This window comes from Balaenoptera physalus, assembly GCF_965194825.1.
Source record: "Balaenoptera physalus genome assembly, chromosome: 18".
Classification (NCBI taxonomy): domain Eukaryota; kingdom Metazoa; phylum Chordata; class Mammalia; order Artiodactyla; family Balaenopteridae; genus Balaenoptera; species Balaenoptera physalus.
This window is the reverse complement of record NC_138899.1, coordinates 70,628,278-70,640,819: the sequence shown is the minus strand read 5'-3', so window position 1 is coordinate 70,640,819 and position 12,542 is coordinate 70,628,278. Positions and strand designations below refer to the sequence as shown.

General features: G+C 39.6%; 1 protein-coding gene across 7 annotated transcripts in view; it reads left to right on the top strand.

Moving 5' to 3' along the window:
• Positions 1-2,003: 2,003 nt before the first annotated feature.
• Positions 2,004-12,542, top strand: part of NBEA (neurobeachin) — a 610,070-nt gene continuing 599,531 nt past the window's right edge. For all 7 annotated transcript variants that reach the window (XM_082435483.1, XM_082435487.1, XM_082435484.1 and 4 more), the window contains exon 1: positions 2,004-2,297. In XM_082435483.1, coding sequence (XP_082291609.1) covers positions 2,007-2,297 — 291 coding nt within the window. In that variant the 5' untranslated portion in view covers positions 2,004-2,006. The remainder of the gene's footprint in view (positions 2,298-12,542) is intronic.

Sequence of the window (12,542 nt, the reverse complement as noted above, 5' to 3'; positions counted from 1 at the left end):
GGCTTGGAGGTGTCGTAAATTTCCCATACACTTTTAATCCTTCTAACATTTTATAATTCACTTGCTATTTAATTTAAATGGACACACCAATCACCACTCCTTTCAGAAATTTTTGCTTAACTATTTTAATAATTCAATTACTTCAGCACAAGTTTAAACAAACACACACAACCAGGAACTAATCCTAAGCACTGGTCTTGAGGAATTTTGTTATACATGACCTGTGGTACTCTAGAATTTTAATGTGTTCCAGTATCCTGGGAGTTAACTTGACTAGCCAATTCAATTAAATATGAGTAATAACAAACCAGATTATGACAGATTTGTATATTGACTGTTTTCACTTGAGATGACAAAATGACTTGAATATACCTCAAGATACCTAACAGTTCTGGTGTCTTCCAACATTATCTTTATTGAAAAGGGTATACCTCATGAAATATGAAATAAAATTACATTCTTCATTTCGAGGAAAACAGCAGTCATGCCTATATAGTTTTAATTCAACACGAGCAGCAAGATTGCTGTATACATTTTAATTTTTTAAACTAAAAGTAATTTTTTCATTCTATATATGTGAAGACACAGAAATCTACCTTTACCACACATCTAGGCTGGCAGAGAATTACCCATATTTTAAGATAATTCCCTGAACTGTACATGCCTAAGAAAAAAGGAGGCATCATTAACTGGCATCATACCTGAGGATGGTTACTGATTTTTAAAATGTGGCATTTGTGGCTCCCACCAAACTACTACCCCACAGTGTCACATAGCACAGCCTTTTTAGTCTGGGAGGTGAGTTCGAGAACTGTTTGTTGTTCAGAGCTCCATCCAGAGTGGATCACTGTTTGACAAGTTCTATTTTAAGTCGTGCCTGTGTGTGCAGGTGTCAGCCTCTTTCACGGCTGTAGAAAAAGAGCCCTTATACTCCATCTGTATCCTTCCCCCGACAATGCAGGATCATTCCGCACAGTGCGTTTGTTTCTGCTTTGCCAGCCACTTTTTCACTGGGAAATTCCAGGGGGGCCCCGGCGGGCTGGAGTGAGGGAAGGGCGAAGAGGGGCAGAAAGAGGCCGTTTGCCACTCCCCTACCTTACAAGGCACCTGGCACTGGCAGTAGCAGCTGCTGGATGCGACGACGAAGATGATGAGCCTCCTCCTAGCAAGAGGATATTGAGGGAATTAAGGAGGTGGCAGCGAAGGCGAGACACACACTCTGTGTCTTTCCCCGCAGGGAGAGTCCACCCTCCAGGGAAAAACTGTGAGGAAGCCACCACCCGCCCCGCCTCTGCCAGCTCGCCCCAGTGTCTGGCAGCGGTCCCCATGCACCTGCTCACCTGTCTATCCGTTCAGGGTGGTTGGGGGAGGGACGAGGGGTGTCGGGCTGGGTGGGTGGAAGGAGAAGGAGGGCAGGGCAGAAGAGGGGGCGCACGAGGGTTCCGCCCCCCGGAGGCTCTGCGCAGGCGCAGTGGCCGGTACCGCAGGCAGGGGGCGGCAACATGGCGGAGTGAGCGGCGGCGTCGGGGCTTCACAACAACAGTGGCGCCCGTAGCGGTGGCGGCAGCGGCGGTAGTAGCATCGGCCACAGCCTGAGCTTCAGCACCGGCCAGCGCCGCGGCCAGCTGCTCGCGCCTCAGGGCTTTTCGGAGCGGCGGCAGCATCTCCGCGGGGGGCGGGCCGGGCCGGACGGACCGGGAGGGGGAGCGAGAGGAGGCAGCGGCGGCCCCAGCGGCACAGCTGCTGGGCGGGCACTGCCGCTCGCCGGCAGCGGTTAGCGGCGCCGCCACCGCCGGGAATAAGCCTGAGAATAACCCTCCGCCTCCGCCGGGGAGGGCGCCGGAAAGGGCCGGGCGGAGGCGCACGCGGGGAGCGGGCCCGGCGCCGCGGCGCTGGTGGATGCTGGGGCTCCGAGGCGACGGCCGGGGGGCGGGGGCCGAGGCAGGTATAACGGTACCGGCGGAGGCAGCGCCCCGGCTCTTTCCTTCTCCTCAGGAGGGGGGCAAATGGCGAGCGAGAAGCCGGGCCCGGGCCCGGGGCTCGAGCCTCAACCCGTGGGGCTCATCGCCGTCGGGGCCGGAGGCGGAGGCGGCGGCGGCGGGGGCAGCGGTGGTGGCGGCAGCGGGATGGGGGAGCTGAGAGGGGCGTCCGGCTCCGGCTCGGTGGTGCTGCCCGCGGGGATGATTAACCCTTCGGTGCCGATCCGCAACATCCGGATGAAATTCGCAGTGTTGATTGGACTCATACAGGTCGGAGAGGTCAGCAACAGGGACATCGTGGAGACGGTGCTCAACCTGGTAAGGGAAAAGGCGTGCTCGCCATCTGCCTCCCAGCCCCCATGGCCTCCCTCCCCAGGCGCTGGCTCCCACCCCTCCACCACCCCCCCGGTCACACACGCAGCGCGTCCCTGCGAGCCCAGATCGTCCGGCGGGTATTGCTTAGCGGGTGACCTGCCTGCGCGCTGCCCAAGCCACGCCACCTCCCTGCTCTCCTCCGTTCCTCTCTTGCCACCTGAGCGCAGTGCCCAACTTAACACCGCTTATTATCACTTCTCATGACTCTGAGTCGTCAGTTGTTCCTTGCCGTGCAGGTTTTGGGTTGACTTGAGAGTTTAGTTAGGGGGAGCGGAAGGTCTCCTTTTCTCTGGGGTTCTTTCTCCGACACTCTTAATTGTCCGTGGTGTGGCTCTCTGAGGATGGAAGCCTTGCCCCTGGAGCCTAAATTCCCCGGTGCTGCTGAAATGCGAGAAGCGCATTAAGTCCAACTTGAGCAGCTGGGAGGTGATGTTTTCCACTGAGGAGGAAAAATGATGCAGTTTTGCATCTGCCTTTAAATATATTACGAGGCTATGTTGGAGAGTGTTGTGGCTGTATCTCCCCCCCACACCCCAATCTCTTTTTAGGTAGCCTTCCTTTCTTTGTAATATTGCCCTGAATATGCTGACCTCTTAAGTCATTTTTTGTGCACATGAGATGTTAAAATGTAAGGACACCAAATCATACAGGTTGATTTCTATGGTTGCCTTCAGAGAGCATGGCATGTGGATAAAGATTAGAGGAAAGGTGTTAAATTCAACCCTAGGTTTTGGTTTCCTTCGTGATAAGAAAGAGTTACTGCAGAACTGTGTATGACTTAATGTTTTGCGATATCTATCTACAGAGAGGCTAAGAAGCGTTCAAGATGTCAGGGGAAGACATGGGGAAGAAATAAAGAGAGGAGAATCATAGATTTCGGATAATAAGACTCGTTCATTTAAGATTAATTCATGTTTTAATGCTTTGTATGTGCAGTTTTAGCTGCAGCAAAGCTTTTTAAACAGTTTCCTCTGCAATACCTAGTCTTTGACAAACTGTAAGGTTGGGTTTTGGAAGGAAAGCTTAAATCAGGAGCAATCAGTTGACTATTGTATTTGGTGTGGAGTCACAGGAATATAAAAATTTGCTTGCAAGGAGATTTTATCACACCCATGCAGTCAGAATTTTCAGCTAAGCAATTATTTTTATTTGATCTGTTGGAAAACTGAAAGAAAGCTGCAGCTACAGCAGTGGTGCCCTGAGACAGGGACAGGGATTAGATAATGTCTTTGGTTTATGTACCTCTTAAATTCACAGAAGAGTTAAAGCTGTTTTTTTGTTTGTTTGTTTTGCTGGGGTGTCACGTCAAAGATAAGAGAATATTTGACTTTTCTTTGTTATATTTATTCCTGTTTAAATACCAAACACCTCTTTGTACTTCTGTGTACCTATCAAACAAATCACAAAAAGTCATTGTAAGTTTGGGGGACTGTCACTGCGTTGGTATAACCAAATTCTTTTCGAGACACTAATAGAAATATTGTTTTCTTGGGTGTTTTAATTATAACCAGCTGCAAATAGGAGGTCAGTACTTGCTTTTTTTTTTTTTTTAAAGAGATGAAATCTCAAAATACGTTAGTAGGTTATCAGGTACTGCATTTATGTAAATTTAAAAGGAAACATTTAAAGTTTTTTTTTTTTACAGTTTTCCAGATTTCCAATACCATTTTTACCTTAGATGGTGTGATATTAGGTTATTTTTAATAAGTATTTGTATGCTTACTTAATACATTTTAACGTGGTAAGAGGCAATAGAGGCTCTCACAAGCTGGAAACTGATTTGAATGTGTAACCAGTTTGGACTCTGCAGCAGTAGCAATGTATGCTGGATCAGTTCTTAACAGATGGGGTTCTATAGATACACAGTAGGTTAGGAAAGGAAGTGAAATATTTCTTTTGAGGTAAAAAAGAAATTTAATTCTCTTCAGTGCAGTGAAAATCTGGCATGAAGTCTCAATATGCAAACATTATTTTAAAGATTAACTTTACTGTTAAGCTTAATTAGAGTAATCAGAAATAAGGTAATACTGACATGGTACATCCCCAAATCCATTTAAGACATTGTAACTGTGTTACAAAGACATTTTTATTTTTGGCATAAAGAAAGTTAGGTTTAAAATTTCTTTGTACGTATTGAAAGACTACAATTGATCTTTAAATGGAAACTTTTGGGGAAAAGAATGACAAAAGGAGCTATTTACTATTAAGTTGTTAATTATATTGATTGTGGAATACACATTAGTCATTTGCAGTGTAGTATTTCTTGAATGCTAGGTTTAGTGCTTTATCTTTCCAATACACTCATGATGAAAATGTCATGTGAAAATTTAAGTTGATTGAGAAAATATTTGGAGATCCTAGGCATTTAAAAAATAATTATCAAAACTTAATTCTATTTATTTAATGAGTAAATCAGTAAAATCCATTTAGGGCACTCAGTGACTTGCTAAAGGTTGGAAGCCTCTAATATGAATCTCTAAAATGAGTTTTTTCAGTTTTCAGTCTTAATTTAAAACATTAAATTAAAAAGTAGGTGGAATAGTGAAATATTTATCACAGTGATTTCTATGACAGAAAAGAAAGGAAGGAGAACTAATGAAACTTCAAAACAAAACGGTTTCTACCTTAAACAAAACCCTGTCTCAGTCACCTTTGTCAGAATATTTTTTTCCTTTTTTTTCTGTACGTTATTTTTCTTTATATGATGAGAATACTGATACTTGGTTGTTAGGCTTCTCACATGCCTTGCCCAAAGAATTAAAAGTTTTGCAGAGTAAAGGTGAAGTATGCATTAAAATATAGGACTCCTTTAACACAGCCATGGTTGTAATTTTGGGGCTTTTTTCTTTTGCCAAAGGTAGAGGTCCATTTCCACTATTAGGTGAATTGTGGGAGTTTTTTGAAGAATCACCATGGAGTGAGAAATAAAATGAGTAATTTCCATTGTAGATGAACGTATTTGTACAATGATATTATAGTTGACTTGAAACATTCAAATACAAGGTGGACAGGATCAGGAAGATGAGTAAGTTAGTTTGTAAATAGGTTACAGTGAGAGTGTATTGTCAAGGATTTTGCATTGTAGCTTTACCGATGAAAAAAACTGATCAACAAATTTTGGCTTTGGGAGGTATTATTTAATGTGGCAGTATAAGAGCATTTAACTGTAGAAAAGGAACTTTTTGGTTGTTTCAATTATAAAACAGGCATACTACTTAATCCATTGCTTACTTTATAAATACACTTAACATATATTTATATAAAGTTTTTCCTTCCTTGAAGTAAATTCTATGTATACATAACGTGTTTTTTGTTTATAACATGAACGTGTCTTCTTATCACAGATTTTAATATAAACTTATTTTTAGAAAAGATAAAATAAAGGATTAATATTTACTTAAAGAATTGACACTAGGACTTTTTTGAATAGCTCTCTTTGGTAGTATAAATCTATAGCATTTAATTTGTAGTTATTTTTTCACAAATTGTGCAATATATTAGTGTATCTTTAGCTGTAGAAAATATGTCCTCTGATAATTTTATTTTTTTACGTTCTAAGTGGCATACTGTATATTGTATTAAAAGCATAACAAGATACTTTGAGGGGACTTTGTGGGCTAAGTACCTCTCTTCTCTTGACATATGGATCATGGTATTATTGTTCAAAGGAAATTTGAAAGTTATTCTTCTATACTTGAATGTGACAGTAACTTTTCTTCCTTAGAGTTTTTTTCATTTGCAGCTTGATATAAATATCTTTAAAATTATATTTTCAAGATATTTTTAATTTCACAAACAAAAGATGTGTTTTTGAACTAAATTTACTCTAAAAATATGTGGTTGCATTTTTGAATCATGAAGTCCTTAATATTAAGTCCTTAATATTAATAAAACCACATTTATTTATATTAAAAGAGAATTTCCTACATTTTAATTTAGGTTGACATGTAAGTCTTTTCATATTAATTTGAATTATATTTTATTCTTGTTATCAGGTATTGAAAATTAAATTGAGTGCATATGTAAATATTGGAAGTTTCAATATCTTAAGGAGTTCTGAGGTTTTCCTCAAAAGTATTAATTTAGTCATATAATGACATTAAGCAGCATATATTCTGTAACGAGTCTGTGATCAAGTTATATTAATTTTAAATAAGTATTTTTTATATTGCTAGTCAGTTTTTGGCAAATACTATGTGGTTAATTAAATATATCTCAAGGTTCCCTCATCTTTTGCTATATATTTTTCAAACACAGTGTCAAGAAATTCATTGGTTCCAGCAAAATCAGCTCCCATTTTGGATCACCGATGTAGCAGTATTATACAATTCAATCATCCCCTTTTTTGACTATTTACTTTTGTATTATTTTGCATCAGTTTCTGTTGGTTTTTTTTTTTTTTTTTAATTTTTATTTATTTATTTATTTATGGCTGTGTTGGGTCTTCGTTTCTGTGCGAGGGCTTTCTCTAGTTGCGGCAAGTGGGGGCCACTCTTCATCGCGGTGCGCGGGCCTCTCACTATCGCGGCCTCTTGTTGCGGAGCACAGGCTCCAGACGCGCAGGCTCAGTAATTGTGGCTCACGGGCCTAGTCGCTCCGCGGCATGTGGGATCTTCCCAGACCAGGGCTCGAACCTGTGTCCCCTGCATTGGCAGGCAGATTCTCAACCACTGCGCCACCAGGGAACCCCTGCATCAGTTTCATAGATTTTTCATTTATTGCCTGTACTTCTTATATTTTGTGCAATGTCAGCATATCTCCTTATACAAAGATATACCTATCATTCTCTAGTATTGTATATAGTACTTAGTTATTTATACATGTTTCCACTCCTATGCTGTGAACTCTGTGAGAGCAAAAGCCTATATTATGTATATTTATTTTTTGTATTTCTGGCTCTTGGATAAGTTCAGTGCATTTTGAGTATGCAGGACACCATTATTAGGCAGTAGAGGACAAGTTTCTGAAAGTCTGTTCAACAGTAGGGTCCAGACCCAAGATCTTGAAATAAATTAGACTCATGTAAATAAAGTTAATGTATTGCCTATTCTTATAATTAGAAATATTTGTTGAATATGTATGATGTTCTCTATGTAGGCATTACTATATATGTAAATATTATTTTGAACTGACATCTTGGAATAAGAATCTGGTAATTACTTTTCAATATATGTATGTCAAATATATATACATGTAACTAAGATCACATTATTTTAAACAAAGAATAATATTTATGGCATTGAAAAGAAATTAAAAGAAAAATTGTAACCATTTGTCATGTTACTAGGAATAGTGGGCATTTCTTGTTTCTGTCTGTCTTGCATACATTTCCCCTTTTTGGTAATAGTACCTCAATTTTCCTTTAATGAACCACTCATCCTCCATTCTTAGTTCAGCTGGTTCAGGTGGGTTCAGGTGGGCTGGTGTATAACCCAGACATGTCCACAATCACCGTGATTGGTTCAGGGATGAGCATTTAACCTGAGGGGAGCCACGGGGTGAGTCATAGGACTTGGGAACTCTTCCTGTTGGGGATGTTGAACTGGTAGACTCATCCTATAGCTGTAGGTACCTGTATTAGAATTTGACCAAGTGTGAAACCAAGAGAGATAAATATATTCTTGATTCTGCTTGAGCACTTGGAGTTCTCTGTGTCTGTGGTGATTATCTTCTAACCATTAAATTCTCTCTTTCAGAGTTTATTATTGTTATTAGCTTTAAGTCAGTTTAAATTGGATTTTTGTCACTTGTAAATGGAAGGAATTCTTACTAGTGTAGACATTAGTAACTGTAAGTGGGGTATTGTAGGAACAGACCTTGAATGTTGAAATGGAGTTCAAGGCAGTGAGGACTGCATTCCCCTAGCAATTCCTTAAAAGGAATTATGGAGCAGCTGTTTTGATGGTCACCTGGGTTGTCTTTGCCCATGGAGCTACTAAAGCTGGAACTTTAGGGATCCTCAGGTGTGTTGTCCACTTCTTGCCATATAAGAAAGGAGTTTGCTTTGGTCCAAGCTGGAATGCTTGAGAGCACAGAGGGGAGAAAATATTGTCCTTCCAAGTAAGAGAGGTCTTTTCTGCCTGTAGCTACCATACAAGAGAATCAGAAAAATCAAGAACCTTGAGGGTTGGAAAGCCCAATTTTTTTTTTTTTTTTTTTTTTTTTTTACCCCATGCTAAAATTGGTAAAAGGAAAGAAGGAGTTTAAAGCCAGGTAAAGTTCTGTTTTACAAGCTTCTCTCAAGCACCTCATGCATTATACTCCCAACCTCCTGACCAAAATAACAATCCATTTACTAAAGAGTTTTAAAAGAGGATGCAACCAGGGAACAAGTGATAGAATAGCTGTGCCTCCTCATCCAGCTTATTATTTCACATTGCTTCAAGGGAAATCATTAAGCAGAGGGTTTTAAGGGATGAGTAATGTGAAGGCCTATTGCTATGAGACTGAATATTGCTATGAAATTTAAAAGGTAGATTGGTATCTTGACAAGATCTCTGGCTTTGGTTACTAGTTCAACCAGTTGACTGAAATAAATTGACCAAAAGCTTACTGAGCTTTTAGGGAAACTATTTCCAGGGCAACCTCAAGCCTGGTAAACAAAGACCTGTGTTCTTTTTACTTCTAAGGCAGTTCTAAGCCTCACAGTAAGAGGAAGTGGGTTGCTAAAGCAGTACAGCTGCTAGAAGGAAAATCTGAGGCCATAGAGGATAATGGACAAGTGAGGTCTTCTGAGATAGTGGTAATAAGTGCATCCAGATTGGTTGACCAAGAGACTCCATTCCCGTAACAAGCAATTCTTGCTACTCTGACCAGTAGTATATGGACTGTGGTTTGAATTAGTGACCATGATTTGTTTACTGTTGATTTGCAAACTGGTCCCCATGCACAGAGGGCAAGGAGAGACTGAAGAAAAGAGGCAGGCCACTCCAGATTGGTAGCTGGCAGGTTTATTAAGCAGGGGAGCTTATGAGGCTTGTCTTGGGCAGCCGCAAGATGAGTGGCCTCTACACCTGCCTGCCAGAATCTTAAAAGTTAAACTACAGAGGCCTTAACTGAGTTCAGTCACATATACCATCCAGATGGTTTCAACACCACCTTGCTCTCAAGGCTATTTCCTTGGAAGTGTTCCCACTGTGGGAACAGTAGGCAGGGTATATATTCTAAGGACAGAGGAGGGGGTGAGGAGCCTCTGATTGCCCAGATCCAGCTCATGGGTCAGCTGACAGTCATGTCCTCTTGATTATTTCCTCCATATTTATCTTCTCCACTCTTCTAAGTGGGCATTATTATTATTTATTTTTTCTTTTGCCATTGTATATTGATTAATGGGGGATAGTTAAATTTATTACATAGATATATATTGTCAGATTATGAGGTACCATGAAAAAATGCATGTTTGGAACTGACCAAGAATAATACTAATAGCACAAAGAGTTCAGACTTATAGCTGGATCCAGTAACTTGGCATTGTCTTTGTTTTCCTCCCTGCCTCCCAGACCCATGGTGAAGTGATGAGTGCATTTTCTGTTGTGGTTAAGATAGTAACATTGTTAAACATGGATATTTAAGAAGTTATATATATGGAAAGAAGTGAATGTATAAGGTGGCTGGGTAGCCAAGGGCTAGAATGTTGTAGATTTCTTTTGGTTTTGGCTGCATAGCATCCATTCCTTCTGCTGTTAACAGTTCTGAATTTTTTTATTGAGGAGTCATCTCTTCTTGATTCTTGGTTTATATGGTTTGGGGTTTCCCTGGACTCCTTTCTGCTTTCCTGGACCAGGAATAGAAACTGTACTTGGCCCATCAATAACAGATATTGGTTAAATATCTACCTGTACATCTGCGAAAGCTTGATAACTCCTTTCATTCTGCTGGAGAAAGAAAAAGATACTCATCACTGGAGTTGCTGAGATGTTAGAATGTAAGTCTAGATTTGACTGTCACTCTGCTACCATGAAGGCAGAGTATGCTTGAGGATAGAGCTATCACAGAGGCACCAAGAACCAAGAGATTACCAATGACATCTTTGGAGGCTTTCAAGTCACTTATATTGCCAGGCTTTTCAGTGCATTAAGCTAATACATTTCTTGTTTTGCTTAAGCCAGTTTGAATCAGGTTTCTATTCGTTGCACTCCAGTGATTCCTAACTAATATTTAGAATTAAAATTATAAAAAAACTTTAGGTATTAAGTATCGTAGGACAAATCATAAGAAAAATAATTTGACAAAGGACTTGATGCATTTCAAGAAGGAAGAGACATTGCTAATTATTACGAAAATTCATCTTCACTAAATAAGAACATAAGGTAATAGTGAGATACCCTGAAAAAGAAATGATTAAAAGGAAAATTACCAGAGTTTTGTCAGCATGCTAAAATAATCTTAAATGACGTTGTTGGGCATGTAAAATGGTACAGCTGTTCTGAATGACATTTTCCCAATATGCGTCAAGAAGTTTAAAGAGGTTCTTGTCATTAATCCTTAGTTCTTTAGGCTAAGGAAAAACTACCTGTGGACAAGTATGAGGGTTAAATGTAGTTTAATGATATAAAAAATTAGCAATAACCTATATGTTCACATTAGGAAAAGGTTATATAATTTCATATCTATGTTATGAAATATTATACAGCCATTCACACTTATGTGCCTCAGTTTCCTTATGTGTAAAGAAGTTACCTCATAAGGTTGTACAGATTAAATGAATTAATATATGTAAAGGGCTTGGTACAAAGCTAACTTTGTATAGTATTTACTATTGTTATTTTTATTCTTATCTTGAGCCTGATGACCATATGATCATAGAAGGAAAATAATGATCTAACTGAAACTGAGTTCTGTTTTAGCTTGGATTACCTGAGCTGGTGAACCTGTCAGAGAAGGAATCTCAGGTGTCCACTTTCTAATGAAACATAGGGGGTCTGTTCTGAATCCCGCATAGTCTTTAACAGTGTCTGGGGTAGTTTTTCCTAGTGGCAAATTAGGGAATGAATAGGCGTGAGGTGACACAGCTTCCTTTGCCTAGAATTCCTTCTATCTCTTCCTTCCTTGACATGGCTGAATTTCACATGTGGATGTATACTAGGACATGAAGGGTGATCCTGGGTAAATAATACCTCCCTCTTGGAGTATTAGCTTAAATATTTAGAAAACTACTTGAGTTACAAACGTAAGAGGCAAGTTAGGGGACTGAAAACTATTTTGTGATCAGTTGTTTTAGAAAATTATATTAGTGTATATTTTAATAGCTCTTAACTATTTCCAGTGTACTTGCAAAATTGTGCTGTGTTAACTAATCCTCAGAATAACTCCCTTTTCAGATGCCATTCCTTCTCTACACATGCGGAAACTAAGACTGCAGGAAATGGGAAGTATTAGACAAGGTTATCCAGGTATTAAGTACCAGAGCTAGGACTCAGGCCTTCAGATTCAAAGGCTGTAATCTTCTCCATTATTGAACAAAATGTAGCTACTTAGAAATTATCCCAAAGGCTTGCATTATATGAAGAGATGATGCTGGAAAGGGAGGGTCCAGCCAGCTTCAGTGAGCTGATTCTGTGGTAGAGAATGCTGCACATAGAGGACTCAGGACTTGCTGATCACAGGAAATAAAAATGAATGCAGGACAGTTTGATGGATTTGTACACAAAATGATCTAACGGCCTATATTGTGAACTATTAATTTTTGAGTTTTGGGGAATGGTTATACAGTATTATAAATGGTAACTAGCTTTCATTTGTATACCTTTTCACTAGGCAAAGTGTGGCTATTTTAGATATTACTCTGAACAAGAAAAAAATAGTATGCATTGATATATTTATTTTATATAGAAAAAGTAGATTTGTTATGTTTTAGTGTTAATCAGATGCACCACCACATATACCATGTTTGCTTGGATAAAACAAATGAGTTAACTAGAGTCTAGGTGATATAATTTCCAATAATTGTGATTCTCCTTTCAGTTCACTGAAGTAGAGCAAATATTGATTAATAGAAAATTTTATGGAAGTGTAAATGTCTAGATATATTTCTCTTTAGCAGCTACTTCCATTTTCTGAAAGAAATAACTTGCAGCTGATTTAAAGATGGTATATGAGTATTTCCAATGTTTTTTTAAAACTTTTCACATGTGGGGAAGGAATTGGCATTTATAGAATTGGGGTTGATAAAATACCTTACGTTTTTAA